Here is a 21,429-nt window from a genome sequence, read left to right on the forward strand (position 1 = left end):
CCCTCTTTTGAAAATTAAAAAGAGGGTCATATCGTGCAACGTCTTTTTTTCGCAATAAATATAAGAAAAGTAGATATTAAATTAGAACTTTAATATTTTAATGATGTAAAAGGTACATTCTACATTCATTGAACTGTTCTTAACAATTCTAAAAGCAACTCAATTATTTGTTAAAACACCTCGCTAATTACTTGTCGGTATAAAGTTCAGTAACAACTGTCTTTGTATAAACATTTGTAAAAAACGTTCTAGTACGTATATAAACAACTCGCAACTTACTTGTTGGTGAGAAAACGTAAACGGGAAATAGATCGTCTTTCTTTTGACAAAGGATGGAAAAGTCTAGAGAATTCCAAGTGTTTTCGGTAACTTCAAATATATGAAAAGATTCTCTGGCGAAAACGGGTGAAATTGATGAAATCCGGGTCAAAATTGTAACTCGCTGTGTGAAGGGCTAAAATCCTAGGTGTAACCCAACGAAATCAGGTCGCTTGGCAGGTATGATTTTGACTGATATTTTGTAACCACTATCAGGAACTACAGAAAAAATCTTGACAAAACCTGGTAAATGTACATATACATGATTAAAATCTTCAGTTGTGCCAGTGTCAAATTTGGGTGATTCAGAAAAACTATTGTGCCACAACGCATTGCATTTTTGATTCTCTCAAAATTTTGTTTGCCATTTTTAGCTCACCTGCCCGAAGGGCTAGTGAGCTTATGCCATGGCGCGGCGTCTGTCCGTCCTCTGTCAACTTTTCCTTTTAACGACTTCTTCTGAAGAATGGACATTCCTAGAGTCATGATATTTGGGTGATAGCTTCGTTGGTAGGAGCCTGACAAAGTTTGAGAATGAAAATGACCTTGACCTACTTTCAAGGTCACAGGGGTCAAATATGTCAATAACTTCAAACGACTTCTTCTGAAGAACGAAAAGGTATAGAACCTTCATATTTGGCTGTTGGCTTCATGAGATGGAGCCGGACAAAGTTTGAGAATGAAAATTACCTTGACCTACTTTCAAAGTCACAGGGGTCAAATGTGTCAAACTCTTCAAACGACTTCTTCTGAAGAACTAAAAGGGATAGAATCTTCATATTTGGCTGATGGCTTCCTGGGATGGAGCCCAACAAAGTTTGATAATGAAAATGACCTTGACATACTTTCAAGGTCACAGCAGTCAAATATGTAAAACACTTCAAACGACTTCTTCTGAAGAATTAAAAGGTATAGAATCTTCATATTTCGCTGGCGGCTTCCTGGGATGGAGCCCAACATATTTTGAAAATCACCTTGCCGTATTTTCAAGGTCACAGCGGTCAAATATGTCAAACGCTTCAAATGACTTCTGAAGAACTAAAAGGTATAGAATCTTTATATTTGGCTGTTGGCTTCCTGAGATAGATCCCGACAAAGTTTGAGAATGAAAATGACCTTGAACTTCTTTCAAGGTCACAGGTGTCAAATATGTCAAAAACATCAAACGGCATCTTCTGAATAATCGAAAGCATAAAATTATAATATTTGGCTGGTGGCTTTCTAGGATAGAGCTCACCAAAGTTTTCGAATGAAAATGACCTCAACCTACCTTAAAGGACAGAGATCAACAGCATTTTAAAGGATTTGTTCTCAAGAACCAAATGGAATGGATTCATAAGATTTGGCTGGTAGCTTTTTGGGATAGAGCTAACAAAGTATGAGAAGGAAAATGACATTGACCTACTTACAAGGTCACAAGGGAAAATATGTCGATTAACTTCGGAAGAAGAACCAAAAAGCATAGAATCTTATAATAATATTTGGCTGGTAGTTTCAACAGATGGAGCCGACAAAGTTTGCGAGGGAAATATTTGTAGTGCAATATATTATTGAATGAGAATATTTTGCTATGACTGCTTAAATATTCAGGTGAGCGATACAGGCCCTCTAGGCCTCTTGTTCAGCTAGTGCTAATATCAGGTGGGTCAAGGTTGTTAAATTGGAAAAAACTTGATGGCCCTAGTCCTAGACTGCTAAAGGCCAGATATTACTCATAGATCAATACTTTAATNAATATAGCAAATTCTTTAAAATCCTTCTCTTTCTGTAGGAATGAAAGGATTTGTTCCATATTAAGTCTGAATCATCCTTGGGTGAAGGGGAACCAATTTTGTATAAATGGTAGGTCTAGCCCCCCTGGGGGCTGAGGGGCGGGGGCAAATAGGGGAAATATAGCAAATTCTTTAAAATCCTTCTCTTTCTGTAGGAATGAAAGGATTTGTTCCATATTAAGTCTGAATCATCCTTGGGTGAAGGGGAACCAATTTTGTATAAATGGTAGGTCTAGCCCCCCTGGGGGCTGAGGGGCGGGGCCAAATAGGGGAAATATAGCAAATTCTTTAAAATCCTTCTTCTTCTGCAGGAATGAAAGGATTTGTTCCATATTAAGTCTGAATCATCCTTGGGTGAAGGGGAACCAATTTTGTATAAACCATGGGTCTGGCCCCTGAGGACCCAATAGGAGAAACATAGCAAATTCTTTAAAATCCTTCTCATTCTGTAGGAATGAAAGGATTTAATCCATATTTGGTCTGAAGGAGGACCAATTTTGTATAAATGATTGGTTAGGCCCCCCTGGGGGCTGAGGGGCGGGCCCAATAGGGGAAATATAGCAAATTCTTTACAATCCTTCTCCTTCTGTAGGAATGAAAGGATTTGTTCCATATTTGGTCTGATGCATCCTTGGGTGAAGAGGAACCAATTTTGTATAAACTGTGGGTTTGGTCCCCCAGGGGCCTTAGGGGCGGGCCCAATTGGGGAAACATAGCAAATTATTCTATAAAATCCTTCTTATTCTGTCGGAATGGAAGGATTTGGTCCATATTTTTTGTGGAGTATCCTTGGGTGAAGGGAAACCAATTTTGTATAAACAGTGTGTCTAACCCCCCTGGAAGCAGAGAGGCGGGGCCCAATAGGGGAATTAGAGGTAAAACCTTTAAAATCCTTCTTCTACCATAGGAATTAAGGGATTTTATCCTAATTTAATTTGGAGCATCCTTGGGCCAAGGGGACTCAATTTTGTATAAGCAGTGGGTGTGGTCTCCCAGGGGGCAGAAGGGCGGGGCCCAATATGAGAAAAAGAGGTAAAACCTTTAAAATCCTTCTTCGACCATGGATTAAGGGATTTTATCCTTATTTAGTCTGGAGCATCCTTGGGCCAAGGGGACTTAATTTGATATAAATAGTGGGTATGACCCCCCCTAGGGGCATATGGGTGGGGCTCTGTTTGAAGTTTGTTCTCGCTATATCTCAAGTACTGGATGGATCTTTCTGAAATTTCTTATGTACTTACAGCACCTACCATTGAGTGCTATATCTTTAATTCATACCAGTTATTTTAAACACATTCAGGTGAGCGATACAGGCCCTCTGTGCCTCTTGTTGATCTGTGTGACCTTGAAAGTTAGCCCAGACCTCTTGGTGATTTATTTGATTAATGTATCTGATAACCTTTGACCCCATATACTCACCTAGGCCTCTTGATTATCCAGCAGAAGTCATTTAAAGGATCTGACATTTGACACGGGTGTTGATAATTTGGACAACATTTGATAGTCCACCAATCCAGCTACCTACTGGTCACACATTCTAACCTTAAGTTCCTGTCATTAAGTCATTTGAAAATTTTATCATTTGGCAAGTAAGCTTTAACGAAGGTCAAGGCTATTTGTTTAATAAAGTTTGATAGCGTGCCCCTACATCCTAACAACCAATTGGTCAGATCTGACCATAAGCCTGGAGTGGTCATTCGTTTAAATGTTTGAAGAAGACCAATATTGTAACATCTTGTTATCACTATCTCTGGAAGCACTGGATGGATCTTTCGCATATTTGGTATGTAGGTTCACCTTGGTCCATAGTTGTGGTTGTTTTATTTCGAGATTGACCAAAACACTGGCTATCGGGCAATTAAAGTTTGTTATCTCTCCAAGATTTTAGACGGATCTTTCAAAGATAATAATTAGGTTTGAAGGATGTGTTTCATGTTCATTGGAAAAAATGAATGCCACCTGGCAGACATCTTGAATTTTATGGTTGAATTTTGCTTTTGCTTATTCTCAGAAAGTAAAGATCGTTCTCAAATTTTATGAATAAGTTTTCCTTGTTGCCTAGTTTTGGACATTTTAGGATCTTGTTAAATCTTGTCATTATTCTTATCATTTTCCATGCCTACGCTAGGGATCTTATCGAGGATCTCTGGACTACTAGTCTGACAAGGAATGAACTATGATTTATAATAATAATAATTTGAGGTTCTGATTTACCGCTTTTTCACAACCTAGTTTGTAGGTCATCTCAAGGCAGTTCACAAAATATTATCCCTCCCTGGGGAGCATAAGCCAGTTGCGCCATTTTGGCGCTCAGAGCTAGCATTCAAAAATTCTAGCACTGCCCAACCACGTACTCATTTACAGCTGAGAAGACTGGAACAAGTGGAGTGCTGTGAGATGAGTTAAACCCACAACACTTCGGTAACGACCCCGGCGTCCTACCACTAGATTACCATGCCTTCAATTTATGTAGAGAGAAATTCTCAGCCGAGTCAGTCTGAAGAGGCTAGTATATTACCTGGTGAAATTAAACTTAATACCACAATTAGAGAGGGTCACATAACACGTGTTATAAAGCTTAAAATGTGCGGGGGGTCAGGGCTAGTGATGGGCTGATGATCGAACAGTTGAAAATTGTTCAGTTTGCCCATTCCGAATATCGATTACAAATTCCATAATCGATATAATCAGTTCATCAGTATTGAAATGTCTTCCATGTGAAATATGCTTTGAAAGTCACATATTCTTATGATTTATACTATATGATTGACAAAAATGCATAAAAGTTGCTTGATATGCATACATTATAAAAAAACAACAACTAATGTATAGAGAACCACTCTGTCTATTGATGTAATAGTAGTGTTCTCATTTAATTTGGGTATTCAGTCCCATAAAATTATAAACCGATTATGCAATCGATCATTGTTCTGTTCACTACTTCCGATTACAAACTGATTATCGATTATGATTTTAAACCGATTGCCCATCACTAGTCAGGGCCCAGTTTAACATAGCAAGTTTTTTTTTTTAGAAAGCATTGCTGGAAAAGTAGTGCAACTAGGGGTCTGATCAATACAACGATCTCTTCTTAATGACATTTAAAACAAGAGTACCGCGGGGCGGAACAAAATACGCCCGTCGAATGCCATATAGTGTTATATACTTTCTTACATTGAAATAAGATCTGCATCATTCTAAGAGTGGTTAGCTGACATGCTATAGAAAATGTAGGAGAAAATCTTCAGACACAAAATCAAATACTGAAATGAACAAAGGGCAATAACTTTTGGAAAAATTGTTGAATCAAAATTTGTTTAAGGGATCGAGACACAACTTCATATCATGATTATAATGTATACCAAGTTTCAAAGAGATCGGTTGAAAAATGTAGGAGATTGCCGGACAAAAATCAAATACTGAAATGAACAAAGGGCAATTACTTTTGCAATAATCATCGAATCAAAATTCTTTCAAGGGAGACACAACTTCATATCTTTATTATAATGTATACCAAGTTTCAAAGAGATCAGTCGAAAATGTAGGAGGAGATTGCCGGCCTAACAAAACTTTACGCCGGCCATACAACCCCATACCATACATAATACTACCGTCAAATTTGACGGTCGTATAAAAATGTAATAGTACTGTATACAGATGTATTGTTACATCACAGCAAGGAGTCTTAAAGTCAAGTTACTATACTGCTCGTCTTGATTTACAGAACAATTCAGGCCCTGCATTGGAGATGTGGGTGCCCTATAGCAATCACGTTGCCCGTCTGTCTGTCGACAAGATTATCTCAGAATCCGAAAGATCCATCTTGATGAAATGACATTGTGATGCCCTGTGAAATGTAGATGTGCAATAGGGCTTTAAAATCTATTTAAAGTCAAGGTCACTGATACTAAAAATAGACTTTGGGGATGTGGGTGCCCTATAGTAATCAGTCAGTACAAATGTATTCTAGTTTCTGATTAAACAGGAAAGATTCTGTGTTGAGTTTGCACTTGTTCTGAGAAAATAAAAACTAAAAACCAAAACTCTTTCCAACAAGTTTAATGTTGAATCACAGAAATTATATATACCTCTTATGAAACATTATAAATTCCTTTGCATAAACAATTTATGACTAATTGCAACATTATATTAGTTTTCTACAATAAACTGTATACATACAAATTCAGACAAAAACAATTTCTACTATGTAATATGCATTAATATTTCTGATGTGAATATTGCATGTATTTCAGTGTAGATATAGGACTCAATATTTTTAAACTTCCTTATTTGCTAAACAAACTTGATCATATACATGTACATGTATTCCGTAAAAAAAATCCATTCTTGTTATTTATTTACCAAGAAAGATAACTCTGTATAACAGAAAATGAATTTGCTTCACGCTCACTGCTGAATAAACGTATTGCACGGTATTCACGATGTAATGAACTGAAATATGAATGATTTGGGATTCCTGAATGACTTAGTGTGAATTGTGTAATGAGAAACATTCCTATATCGAAGTGTTATATATATGACATGAAATATGGACCTCTTTGTTCCTGTGCTCTCTTGATCAGCACTACGGATCAATGGTATTGCTGACGATAGGTTATCAACTTCAACAGAAATGTCCCATTCTGTTTCAAATGAACGGTAAATACATGATAAAAATCCCCTTTGATATTTACACAACTAATATATTGCTAAAAATAAAAATCGAAAAAAAAAAGAAAAAAAAATTCACGACGGCCACAAATTACAATATACGTGTACTATAGTGGGGCCGAGTGAAACGGTTGGATCTTCTCTAGTCAGTTACCGGGAAAGACCTGACAACAGTTCTCAGGTCTGTTTGGATTTACCCTGATCAGTTAGTTTACAAATGGCTGCACTGATTATTCTTCATCCAAGATAATCAACCTTGATAATTGTTCTTCAATCTTATTTTAAGTAAATTATACAAAAGTCCCTCTGCTACTTAGATAGGATCAACAGATCTTTCAAATTAAAAGAATAATTTGATTTATTTTGACTTTGAAATGAAATTTTACTGATACATAATTATCCAATGTAAGTCAATAATGTATTGTAGAAAGATCCACATGATCTTCAATACCTACACTGGCAAAAATTTAAACACCAAAGTCAAAATAAAGTGATTATACTATGATATTACTAAAAACATATCTGCATAAATTCTATTTCCGATCCTCGTACATCTCACTAACAACAGACATTTTTTTCTCTCTCTCTCTGTTAATTATTTGCTCCATGTCACTCATTCTAAGTTTACATATACCGATATATACAGGAAATTGTTAAAATCTTCTACATCTCTAACTTGGGGAGTTAACATCAACAAAGTATATTGTATAGTAAAGTTAGCTGAGGTAGAAATATTTCTTCCAAGAAATACTCATGAAAATTTAGATGAGAAATGTAATAAAAAAAAAAAAGGAATTCCATCCAACCAAGAAATCACATACAAGGCAATGTGGACAAAACAACCATAAAACATGAGCCACACATTTTATATAGATGCACAGAGGGCAGATCTATCTAGGCTGGGCATGCCCTCCGATGTACAGACAACAACTTGGGGAATCTGTCCTAAATGTTACCAACACTTTGATGACATGCATAAATGGGTGCACAATCAATTTCAAAATATGTTTCTTTTATTGGAAATATTTGCAGTTAGCAAAACACTGCATTTATACACTTGTACCTGTTTGAATACTAAAAAACTTGTTGCAAAACACTTGTAATAAAGATCTTCATTCTAAGGACAGATGGATGTCGACTTTTGTGGACACTGACCCAGGAGACAAAAAAAGTGATCAGGTTTTAAGACAATTTGTTTAACTATAAAATTTGTTGAAATCAAAATATTTAGAAAACACACAGACACAGATCAGGTGCGTGGTGACCTAAATTTAAAATGAAATACACCCAGTTGATATTATCGTGAACTAGTTAATAATCTCCATTTCATTATTGATCATATTTTTATTTATTTTGAAGGAATATTATCATATTACAGTAATGAGGTTAAAGCGCTTCCTCAAGATACTTCGTTGTTTTTATTCTCTTTGTTCGTTAAAATGACAAATGCTAATGACTGAAATACATAAGAAAAAGAATACTTTTCAAAATTAACATCAAATGAAAATATTTCTCTCATCACTTTATAAAGAATTGTAAATTATGTCAATATTCCATGAATTAATTTCCCAGATATTTCAACCACAGTTAATATGCAATACAGAAAAAATACAATTTCAGGTAAGAATTCGCTTGATTCTGAATCGTTTTGTTTTCAAATTATTAGATACATTATTTGTAACTTTAAAGATAAAAAAAATATACTTAAACATAAGAGCCAATATTTTATAAGCCATACAGACCATCACATTTTATTATTATGAAGTGAAACTTTCACAAAGGCACTGGTGTGATTATCTACAGTACAATAACCATAACCTTACCTAGTTCACCTCCAATATTAAACACACTGGTATAGAGCAAACATAAAACCTTTCACTCGTTTTTTGAACTTTAATCAGAATTAGTAAGAGTGCAACAGGGGAGGTAACTGTTCATCATACCCAGAATCAAATGTATTGCATCGCTTTACTAATGAGTAAGGAACTCCAAAGAAAACTGTGAAATGATTAAATTTTACATGGTCAAATGTTCTAATGGTGTAAATAACCATATTGTTCCTGATTTGTTTTTCAGAAGGACATTATTCATATAGTGTTGCCCATGTCCGTCCCATCCCATCCATAGCGGCGGCATTTATGTCTTACAGCCATTTTCTATATTTTGTATGAATGTTGCAGAAAAAATATTTTAACTTCCTTTATTGTGAGGGCAACAAATTTACAGGGCTTATAATTTTCGAGTTTTTATCGCATTGTGAATACAGCTTATATATATCTTGCACAAAATATTGTGCTGTGCAGTTGGGAAATATGTTTCTTTTGAATAATCAAATAAAAACTTTCAAAAGGACGAACAGAAATGTTAATGTAAGACAGGGGATGTAATAAAGTACATATTCACGACCAGTGTGTTATAAAATTATAAACTACATTTCTATATATATTTAAACATTCTAGGATTTCTCTACACGTCTACCTACAATATTTAAAAATACCAATATAATAACACCAATAAATGGTTCAACAATTTAACTTTGTAACTGCAAATATAACAACATGTAACAAACATCGGAGAATTAACTAGTTTACATGACATGGGGGGAAAAGTGACCTTGACAGGAGAGAGTGACCTTGACAAAAAAAGGAAGTGACCTTGACAGGAGAGAGTGACCTTGACAAAAAAAGGAAGTGACCTTGACAGGAGAGAGTGACATTGACAAAAAAAGGAAGTGACCTTGACAAAAAAAGGAAGTGACCTTGACAGGAGAGAGTGACCTTGACAAAAAAAGGAAGTGACCTTGACAGGAGAGAGTGACCTTAACAAAAGAGACAGTGACAGTCTTGTCTTCAAGTGTAAGCAAATATAATTTTTCAATGTTTTTTAAATAATTAAGATTTGACTAATCCAATTTCTAGTTTTAAAATCTTCCAAGAAACTGTCAAACATGTCTTATTTGTGAAAATGAATTCCATATATGTCTAAGATGCACATGGGATAGATACCAATATCTTCATGAGACAAACCAAATGATCATCTTAATCAATGTGTTATAACAATCGAAGGCCCTGGACATCTTGACCTATTCCGTCTTTTCGTATTGCAGAGTTATCTGCTCTTTTGAGCTGGTATGGATTGCTACGTTATTTGTTTGTGAGAGTAACGTCATCAAATTTTTGAGAAAACGACGTAATTTTCTCATACAAACTAATGACGTAACAATCAATACCTGCTCACAAGAGAAGATAACTCTGCAATACGCAAAGACGGAATTGTGTGAAGATAAACATGACTAAGGAGCTTTGGTGTCTAGTTTTAACTCCGATTTTACTGTATGACATGATAACTGGGACTGAATTACGTCTCTAGAACTGAGGCAATGAAATCTTCTCTCTCATTTATACAGAACTAACAATTGCACTTTGTAACATTATTCCATTCCTATGGAAATTGATCTATCAACGGCCTCTACACTTCTGTAAAATCATTTACAAACTTGGTAAATAAAATGTTATACTATGTTAATTATGATTGAACTTCCTTATATAAAACACACATCTATTTCCATATGTATTTGTGTTGGCTATCAATACAGCGACGGACAAAGGCTGTTTATACCACTGAATAGACCACACATACTGGTACGTATGTAGGGTGTCCTTTAGACTTTCTCACCTTGCGTAAAAATCCTGTCGACAAGAAAATAACCTCTTTATTCTGCTAATTATGTACAAGAAAAAGATTTTTTTCCTTGATCGATATGCAAATGATTCTTTTACATTAGATATTGGATTAATTTCCTTCATCAAAATTAAACTACATACAATTACACGAAGAATGAGACTTTTGGGTCAATTTAAGAATTTGCATTTGGAAATTTGCATTCAAACCTGTCAGTTAATTTTCCATTATTAATGTAACATTGCATTGTTTTTTTTTTATAACCAAACAAACAGTTAAGTCAAAGGGGCTTGTAATTTTCTTTCCAGATTTTGTTTTACCTTTGAAGGACATCTGACTATTCACCGAATACATGAAGAGTAAAATAAAATCCAAGATATTGTAGAGGAAAACATTCCCATAAATCATGGCGAAGTCCAAATTACAAGCCCCTGTGTTGAATTATCACAAATCTTTCTCTCTCTTACAAGACTCACACAAACATTTGAATTCCTGATCTCGCTTTAACAAGCTTTAACAACCGTTTTTATTTTCAATATCTGCAGTCATTTTTGGTTTGTTTTTGTTTCCACCTATATAAAATCAGCCCAAACAATTGTATAATTTCATCTGTGGCATTTGAATCTTGACCAATGTTTAAAAAAAATCTTAATTCAATTGCAAAGTAAATGTACATGATAATACACAAAACTCTAAGGATTTATTCATAGCAAACTTTTACATGATTTTTAATGGGAATTATATGAGTATTCAGCTGCCATTTCAATGAAGACCACATCTTGCGATTTGAAAATTTGCCTAAATAAGAAATTAAGAAAATGTCATTCCATACTTACACAGCTTAGCCTTGTTAACCCTTTCACCCCTATGTAACTTAAGTAAACTTTACCATGCATTGATCTGGATGAGTCCATTGCAGTCTACAGTGGTAAAAGGGTTAATTTTGTCCAATTTTCTACCAGTTACCAGTTACAGTGGCTGGATTAAGTACCAGTCACATCACAGAGTAAATTTGAACAGAAGAAGGGGGATAACTGCCCTTCTAAACACGAATAGATTAATGGGACAATCTGATCAGTGGTAACAGGGTTAGCAAGGCCTAACTGTACTGTATAACAGGACTAATGTATTCACATGATCTGACAGAGATCACTACTTAGCATGTGCATAATGGGACTTGTCTTTTGCCGCCTGGGCGTGTAACGGGACCTGTGGCATGAACATTGGCATCGACATGGCCGAGTACTGCCTTCGCTGGTCATGGGTCATCATCTCCTCGTACGCTGCGTTGGTTCGGATTTGTGCTTCGAAAAACTGATGTAGCTGCATTGGTGATGGGAAATATGGTTGCTGTGGAAACTGGGGACGAACCATGTGGTGAGGGAAGGCAGGATGGGGCAGCCCTGAGGGATCTGCTGGAACTGTTGATGGCAGAGACGGAGCTGTGGATGACGAGGAGGACTTCTTGGATGGGAGGTTGTCAGTCGTCTGAGAAAGAAAATTATACATTTATAATCATTGATCATGTACCTCTTAAAAATTGTTAGGGTGAATGAACAGCAAGGGCAGACACTGGAACAACAATTTTGATCAAACTTGGTTCTTCCTGGATATTTCCGTGATATTGTCATTATTCTTCAGTAGGGAAATTTTGAAGTCTTTGTAAAATCATATCTATTAGTAAATTGTTTTGTTGCAACATTTTTTTTCTTTTTTTTTTAAAATATTGTACAACATATAACGACTTTTTGCCTCAAAACAACAGGAAAATCTCTGTTAATTCAATGAGAAATTGCTTTACCACTTCTCACAATTGCTTAAAAATACTCAAAAAGTTTTGTAAATAAATGCACCCCATGATAGCATGGTCCCTGATTTATCATAATTAACCGACTGAAGATCATCTTTCAACTTGCTAGCAAGCCAGATTGTCCTGCTTACAACTTGCTAGCAAGCCAGATTGTCCTGCTTACAACTTGCAAGCAAGCCAGATTGTTCTGCTTACAACATGCTAGCAAGCCAGATTGTTCTGCTTACAACTTGCAAGCAAGCCAGATTGTCCTGCTTTCAACTTGCTAGCAAGCCAGATTGTCCTGCTTACAACTTGCTAGCAAGCCAGATTATCCTGAAGTTTGATGATATACATTTTATTACCATTCATGATCAAATCATGACATGCAAGGTGAACTGCTTGAGTTGCTAACAAGAGATAAATTAACCGAGCAATGTATCTTTTGTAATGTCCGAGATATACTACAGACCGTATATATGATCAACTATTGAAATTGCCTGGCTCAATCAACACATTCAACAATGAAATGCTCCACTTTTTTGATAATTTAACTAGAGATGTAATGATTAAACATTCTCAAACAAAGTCTTAGAAACCCAAATAATGCTCCCATTATAAGCATTATTCATAGAATTATAACAATATGGTAATCGAGAAATACATGTGTTCCTCAGCAAAACTTTCCAGAAAATCAAAGGAAAATTAAAATTCTGACATTTTTAGAGGTTTCATGATCATGACATTTTTCCGAATCTTGTTTTAAAATTATTTTCTTTTTTCTTATTAAGATGGGCTTACTTTTGAAAAAATGTGAAATGTGTGTTTCAAGATTTACACATTGTTAAGATGATCGGGGAAGACTTTGCCAAGTTTCGCTGAAGTGTGCCCTTCTAGCGTATCTACATCATAATATTCTACAGCATATTTAAAAGAATAGGGTCAAATCCTTGAGTCACCATACGAGTTAGTGTTTAAGTTATTCATCTTCAATGCATATCCCTTAAGAGCATACCTTATTGCTGTGGGCAGGTGGCGGCACCAGTGGTCGGTCCCCAGCCTTACTGTTGCTATGTGCTGGGGGTATGTTGGGACTGGACACAGAGGCCTGAGAGAACACGCTGGCTTGTACGTCTGGACTGTGAACCCTGTCTAACAACAGGTGACTCCGACTGGACATGCCGGGACTGGCGTAGCGCGATGATGATATAGACGACTGGGCCAAGGATTTCACTGAAAATGGGGACTCGGCAGGTGAGTTACTGCCCCTGTCTGCGACAGGATCCCCGTTTCTGTCTCTAAACCTATCCTCCTTGTGCACACTCCTACGAAATGATTTCATACTGAGGTCACACGGTTGTTCTGTTTCAGAAGACACCACAGAACCGGGATTGCTACTACTACTATTGTTACTGTGTGCCGGCTGTGTCTCCATCTTTGGTCGTTTTGGCGCCTCAAAGTCAAATAACAGGGATCTATTGTTGGAGTGAGTTCGTTGTGGGTTTGGAATGTGAGCCTCAGAGGGAACTTGTGAGTTGTATGGTCGTTTAAGAAGTGACGATGATCTTCCAGAGTGTGCTTTAGGGGCGGGAGCTCCGGGCACATACGTGGCGGAGGTATGAGAGCCGTGGTGATGTGACTTTTGAGGAGCAGGGCTTGTGTCTCTTTTTGACCCCGACAGATGTGCGGTGGCCATCTTTGATTGGTGCCCATGCTGAATGACTGATGGTCGCTGCTCAGACGAGGATGAGGATGACGAGTTAGAACCTGATCTCATTGTGTTTTGATGATAGGCCGACTTGTCTGCAGCTGCTGAAGATTTGGCCGGTTGATGGGGTGACTGGATGAGCTGCTGCATGGACACTGGCATCTGATGCATAACAGGCAGGCTGAGAGGGTGAAGACCCCCCATGTGGATAAACGGTGGATAAAACATTCCTCCACCCGGTAACGCCGGGTGGTGGCCAGGCATTTGGGACAGTCTCGTTCTATCAAACTGTAAGAGGTCGGCCTCTGTGGCAAGGGTATTAGATTGCACGGGATCAGCCCGGAAGAGTTTGGACTGACTTACGAGACTCTTACCATCACTGGCCTGTTTTGGGTCATCGGACATAGCACTACTGCCGTTAAGTTTTTCTAACTTCACAACACTTCCATCCTGTTGAAGCTTGCCGTTCTCCTGCCCTCCTGTTTCTGATCTTAAATCAAAGGTTTCAGTAAAGTTGTTTTCTCCATTATCAGTCTTTAGTTCTATATAACTCTTCTCTTTTTCTGCATTATTCAACAGGGATTTCACAGTTTTGGGATTGCGAGATACTTTCTTCAACTGAAAGAAAAAGAAGAAAATATATAGTTAATGAAATCAATTTAAAATCTTGTACTCTTTATTCCAAAGACGAAAACATTATCCAGCGTAAAAGACTTTGCTCTAATTTTCTTCTCCCCTTTTATACTGATTACATTCAGTAAAAAATTAACACACTGCTACCTAATTAAAATAGATCCCATTATAACTGCTATGGTAATGTTCCAGTAGATTGTTTGCACCAGTGTTATTTCCAATGGAAAGGACACGGGTAGCTTTCTTCTGATGTAAATTGTGAACATTTTGCCTTTGAGGTCATTTAACAGGCTCGGAACATATCTAAATACCATAGGCAGAACTAATAAATATGACTTAGCGTGACTAAGTAGTGCAAGACTCAAAATGCCAGAGGGTAAACATTTGTTTTACATTATCGAAAGCTAAAATCAAGCTGAGAAAGCAACAATGCTATCACTATAAAAGTATTATAAAAGAATTATATGTGAAATTGTCATTTGATAAATTTTAATAAATCAAATAAATATCGACGAGAGTGTTTCTCCAAACTAAACCCAATTCTGATTCTGTTGTGTCAACAGTAAATCAACGTTGATATTGTGATATACTGAAAAGTCATTATAAGGCGTATCACTAAAATAGATATAAAGTTACACAGCATGTAAATCAGGAAAAGCAAAAACAACAAATCATAGTGAACTTTTTCTAAAAAAAAGGTGTAAAAGCAATAAGTGCTAATTTTAACATGTTGCCGATACATTCATACATAACATAGTGAAAAACTCAAGTTTTACAGTAACACAACATCTACAATGTCCCTTCAACAGTGCACTTTGACAGTAATACAACACCTAAAATGTCCCTTCAACACAGCACTTTGACATTAATACAACATCTAAAATGTCCCTTCAACAGTGCACTTTGACAGTAATACAACATCTAAAATGTCCCTTCAACACAGCACTTTGACAGTAATACAACATCTAAAATGTCCCTTCAACAGTGCACTTTGACAGTAATACAACATCTAAAATGTCCCTTCAACAGTGCACTTTGACAGTAATACAACATCTAAAATGTCCCTTCAACAGTGCACTTTGACAGTAATACAACATCTAAAATGTCCCTTCAACAGTGCACTTTGACAGTAATACAACATCTAAAATGTCCCTTCAACAGTGCACTTTTATGTTAATACAACATCTAATATGTCCCTTCAACAGTGCACTTTGACAGTAATACAACATCTAAAATGTCCCTTCAACAGTGCACTTTTATGTTAATACAACATCTAATATGTCCCTTCAACAGTGCACTTTGACAGTAATACAACATCTAAAATGTCCCTTCAACAGTGCACTTTTATGTTAATACAACATCTAAAATGTCCCTTCAACAGTGCACTTTTATGTTAATACAACATCTAAAATGTTCCTTCAACAGTTCTCTTTGACAGTAATACAACATCTAAAATGTCCCTTCAACAGTGCAATTTTATGTTAATAGAACATCTAAAATGTCCCTTCAACAGTGCACTTTTATGTTAATAGAACATCTAAAATGACCCTTCAACAGTGCACTTTTATGTGAATAGAACATCTAAAATGTCCCTTCAATAGTGCACTTTGATGTTAATACAACATCTAAAATGTACCTTCAACAGTGCACTTTGATGTTAATACAACATCTAAAATGTACCTTCAACAGTGCACTTTGACAGTAATACAACATCTAAAATGTCCCTTCAACACAGCACTTTGACAGTAATACAACATCTAAAATTTCCCTTCAACAGTGCACTTTTATGTTAATACAACATCTAATATGTCCCTTCAACAGTGCACTTTGACAGTAATACAACATCTAAAATGTCCCTTCAACAGTGCACTTTGATGTTAATACAACATCTAAAATGTCCCTACAACAGTGCACTTTTATGTTAATACAACATCTAAAATGTCCCTTCAACAGTTCTCTTTGACAGTAATACAACATCTAAAATGTCCCTTCAACAGTGCACTTTGACAGAAATACAACATCTAAAATGTCCCTTCAACAGTGCACTTTGATGTGATTTTTAGTTCCCTTCGATGTAATTTTCTTTGGTTGATGTAATAAGATATTTACAAACTACTAAAACCAGATTAAATAAAAATAACAAGATAAACCTAGCACACTATAAGCGCTGGATCAATATCAATATTAAGGATCCCTGTCCCACTGCACTGCTTTTCGTATATACAGTAACCTCCCCTTAATTTTCCTTTGGATATAACTATAGCGCATTTGGGGCCAAGAGACTTCCACTGCCCAGGAAGCTCAATGGGTTTCAGCGAGAGTATGACAATCTAAGTCCAGAGTTTGAATCTTAGTAAAGCCCCACTTCATTTTTTACACTTAGAACACTGTTATTGATAATATTTTGTTTATTTCATCCTGATTATTTTTTTAATAAAGTCCAACAAAGTATGCTTTTCTTTACCGAAATGATTGATCAAAGCTTGAGTTATGCCCGGAAAAACAGGTTCCAATGGATAGTAACATATTTTTGTCAGTGGTATAAGAATCCTTAATATCAAATTAAATTTGAACTAAACTCGTATAGTGATCAAACTAAAAGAAACACCGCTAAATCCACCAAACAACCAGCTCACTACCTGTAATGTTGAGGATAGTGTATATTTTTAGGGACCAAGCGGTAATTGTGGGGTAGTATATAATTAAGGACTAAGCTGTGACATGATCAGCTAGCAGATCAGGATGGGGATGTCCTAAAGCTTGTGCTGTACAGGACAGCTGCGGAGGCTGCATGCACTATAAACTCATATCACATAGATCTCAATGCTTGCAAGCAATTCTCGAAAATAACAGCTGTACACTACAAATCAAGCCAACAGAAATGTTCTTATATTCCAAAATTCACCAAAAAAGTTTTCAAAATTAAACCATAAAACAAAATAAGCCACAAACGGAAGCAAATAATTGGCCCTGGACTAAGCTTCTTGTGGGTACCTTGTCTCTCTCTACAGCCTTGTGTTTGCGAATCGTCTCCCAGAGTTGGACTTTGTCTGAAGCGAGGCTGAGAGATCGCCTCCTCTGTAAAAGATTTATCTCGCCAACTGAATTCTATGGAAACCATTTATACCACTCAATCATCTATTCCTACAGCGTAATTTCTCTTCAGTATTTTCACCAACAGATTTTGTCATACTGACATTCAAAATTGTTTCAGCCAACACAATTTACCACTGTCATTCAGAACTGTTCAAATCTACAGGATTTTCCACAAATTCCTTTAAAACTTTTTCAGCCAGCAGATGTTACTGTAAATTCCTTCAAAACTGATTCCATCATCTAAATATATCCATCGAACGAACCCATTTATTACTCATTAACAAATTAAAATGTTCCCAATGACAAATCTGACGACATGACTCTAACCTTCTTTATACCCAAATATATGTTGTCACAGTATCATGGAACTCTTTTAACCTTTTATCTTCAAATTGTTGAAGTTGATCAGTACCATTTAGAAGTTTAGAAGAAACCTAAGAACACTATATGTTGTCACAGTATCGTGGAACTCTTTTAACCCAAGAACACTATATGTTGTCAGAGTTTTGTGGAAATCTTTTAACCTAAGAACGCTATATGTTGTCACAGTTTCGTGGGACTCTTTTAACCTAAGAACGCTATATGTTGTCACAGTTTCTTGGAACTCTTTTAACCTAAGAACGCTATATGTTGTCACAGTTTCTTGGAACTCTTTTAACCTAATATCTTCAAATTGTTGAAGTTGATCAGTGCCATTTAGAAGTTTAGAAGAAACCTAAGAACACTATATGATGTTACAGTTTCGTAGAATTCTTTTAACCTAAGAGCACTATATGTTGTCACAGTATCATGGAGCTCTTTTAACCTTTTATCTTCAAATTGTTGAAGTTGATCAGTGCCATTTAGAAGTTTAGAAGAAACCTAAGAACACTATATGTTATCACAGTTTCGTGGAACTCTTTTATCATAAGAACACTATATGTTGTCTCAGTTTTGTGGAACTCTTTTAACCTAATATCTTCAAATTGTTGAAGTTGATCAGTGCCATTTAGAAGTTTAGAAGAAACCTAAGAACACTATATGATGTTACAGTTTCGTGGAATTCTTTTAACCTAAGAACACAAGATGTTGTCACAGTTTCGTGGAACTCTTGTAACCTAAGAACACTATATGATGTTACAGTTTCGTGGAATTCTTTTAACCTAAAAACACTATATGTTGTCACAGTATCATGGAGCTCTTTTAACCTTTTATCTTCAAATTGTTGAAGTTGATCAGCACCATTTAGAAGTTTAGAAGAAACCTAAGAACAATATATGTTGTCACAGTATCATGGAGCTCTTTTAACCTTTTATCTTCAAATTGTTGAAGTTGATCAGCACCATTTAGAAGTTTAGAAGAAACCTAAGAACACTATATGGTGTCACAGTTTCGTGGAATTCTTTTAACCTAAGATCACTATATGATGTCACAGTTTCGTGAAACTCTTTTAACCTAAGAATTCTATATGTTGGCATAGTTGAACTCTTTTAACCTAAGAACACAAGATGTTGTCACAGTTTCGTGGAACTCTTGTAACCTAAGAACACTATATGATGTCACCGTTTTGTGGAACTCTTTTAACCTACGAACACTATATGTTGTCACCGTTTTGTGGAATTCTTTTAACCTAAAAACACTATATGTTGTCACAGGGTCGTGGAACTCTTTTAACCCAAGAACACTATATGTTGTCACCGTTTTGTGGAATTCTTTTAACCTAAGATCACTATATGATGTCACAGTTTCGTGAAACTCTTTTAACCTAAGAATTCTATATGTTGGCATAGTTGAACTCTTTTAACCTAAGAGCACTATATGTTGTCACAGTTTAGTGGAAATCTTTTAACCTAAGAACACTTTATGTTGTCACAGTATCGTGGAACTCTTCTAACCTAAGAACACTATATGATGTCACAGTTTTGTGGAACTGTTTTAACCTAAGAACACTATATGATGTCACCGTTTTGTGGAACTCTTTTAACCTAGGAACACTATATGTTGTCACAGGGTCGTGGAACTCTTTTAACCTACGAACACTATATGTTGTCACAGGGTCGTGGAACTCTTTTAACCCAAGAACACTATATGTTGTCAGAGTTTTGGGGAAATCTTTTAACGTAAGAACACTATATGTTGTCCCAGTATCGTGGAACTCTTTTAACCCAAGAACACTATATGTTGTCACCGTTTTGTGGAATTCTTTTAACCTAAGACCACTATATGTTGTCACAGTTTTGTGGAATTCTTTTAACCTAAAAACACTATATGTTGTCACAGGGTCGTGGAACTCTTTTAACCTAATATCTTCAAATTGTTGAAGTTGATCAGTGCCATTTAGAAGTTTAGAAGAAACCTAAGAACAATATATGTTGTCACAGTATCGTGGAACTCTTTTAACCCAAGAACACTATATGATGTCACAGTTTCGTGGGACTCTTTTAACCTAAGAACGCTATATGTTGTCACAGTTTAGTGGAACTCTTTTAACCTACGAACACTATATGTTGTCACCGTTTTGTGGAATTCTTTTAACCTAAGAGCACTATATGTTGTCACAGTTTTGTGGACCTCTTTTAACCTAAGAACACTTTATGTTGTCACAGTATCGTGGAACTCTTTTAACCTAATATCTTCAAATTGTTGAAGTTGATCAGTCCCATTTAGAAGTTTAGAAGAAACCTAAGAACACTATATGTTATCACAGTTTCGTGGAACTCTTGTAACCTAAGAACACTATATGATGTTACAGTTTCGTAGAATTCTTTTAACCTAAGATCACTATATGATGTCACAGTTTCATGGAACTCTTTTAACCTTTTATCTTCAAATTGTTGAAGTTGATCAGTCCCATTTAGAAGTTTAGAAGAAACCTAAGAACAATATATGTTGTCACAGTATCATGGAACTCTTTTAACCCAAGAACACTATATGTTGTCAGTTTCGTGGAACTCTTTTATCCTAAGAACACTATATGTTCTCACAGTTTTGTGGAAATCTTTTAACCTAAGAACGCTATATGTTGTCACAGTTTTGTGAAAATGTTTTAAACTAAGAACACTATATGTTGTTACAGTTTCGTGGAACTCTTTTAAACTAAGAACACTATATGTTGTCACCGTTTTGTGGAATTCTTTTAACCTAAAAACACTATATGTTGTCACAGTTTCATGGAACTCTTTTAAAATAAGAACACTTTATGTTGTCACAGTATCGTGGAAATCTTTTAACCTAAGAACGCTATATGTTGTCACAGTTTTGTGGAATTCTTTTAACCTAAGAGCACTATATGTTGTCACAGTATCATGGAACTCTTTTAACCCAAGAACACTATATGATGTCAACTATATGTTGTCACAGTTTCATGGAACTCTTTTAACCCAAGAACACTATATGTTGTCAGAGTTTTGGGGAAATCTTTTAACGTAAGAACACTATATGTTGTCAGAGTTTTGGGGAAATCTTTTAACGTAAGAACACTATATGTTGTCAGAGTTTTGTGGAAATCTTTTAACCTAAGAACGCTATATGTTGTCACAGTTTAGTGGAAATCTTTTAACCTAAGAACGCTATATGTTGTCACAGTTTAGTGGAAATCTTTTAACCTAAGAACACTATATGATGTCAACTATATGTTGTCACAGTTTTGTGGAATTCTTTTAACCTAAGAACACTATATGATGTTACAGTTTCGTGGAATTCTTTTAACCTAAGAACACTATATGTTGTCACAGTTTTGTGGAACTCTTTTAACCTAAGAACACTATATGTTGTCACAGTTT

General features: G+C 35.9%; 1 protein-coding gene and 1 long non-coding RNA gene across 3 annotated transcripts in view; both read right to left on the reverse strand.

The window, feature by feature from the left end:
- Positions 1–6,133: 6,133 nt before the first annotated feature.
- On the reverse strand, positions 6,134–9,908 carry LOC110450011. The gene is made up of 2 exons (XR_002462923.1): positions 9,580–9,908; positions 6,134–9,538 (listed from the first exon to the last, which is right to left on the reverse strand). It is a non-coding gene; the product is annotated as an uncharacterized LOC110450011 (long non-coding RNA).
- Positions 9,909–9,968: 60 nt separating this feature from the next.
- Positions 9,969–21,429, reverse strand: part of LOC110450012 (AT-rich interactive domain-containing protein 5B-like) — a 36,820-nt gene continuing 25,359 nt past the window's right edge. The window contains exons 10-12 of one of the 2 annotated variants that reach the window (XM_021497210.1): positions 17,567–17,650; positions 13,247–14,557; positions 9,969–11,930 (exon numbers count right to left, since the gene is read on the reverse strand). In XM_021497210.1, coding sequence (XP_021352885.1) covers positions 11,595–11,930; positions 13,247–14,557; positions 17,567–17,650 — 1,731 coding nt within the window. In that variant the 3' untranslated portion in view covers positions 9,969–11,594. The remainder of the gene's footprint in view (positions 11,931–13,246; positions 14,558–17,566; positions 17,651–21,429) is intronic. The other variant, XM_021497211.1, reaches the window with a different exon arrangement.

This window comes from Mizuhopecten yessoensis, unplaced genomic scaffold (assembly GCF_002113885.1).
Source record: "Mizuhopecten yessoensis strain PY_sf001 unplaced genomic scaffold, ASM211388v2 scaffold4899, whole genome shotgun sequence".
NCBI lineage: Eukaryota > Metazoa > Mollusca > Bivalvia > Pectinida > Pectinidae > Mizuhopecten > Mizuhopecten yessoensis.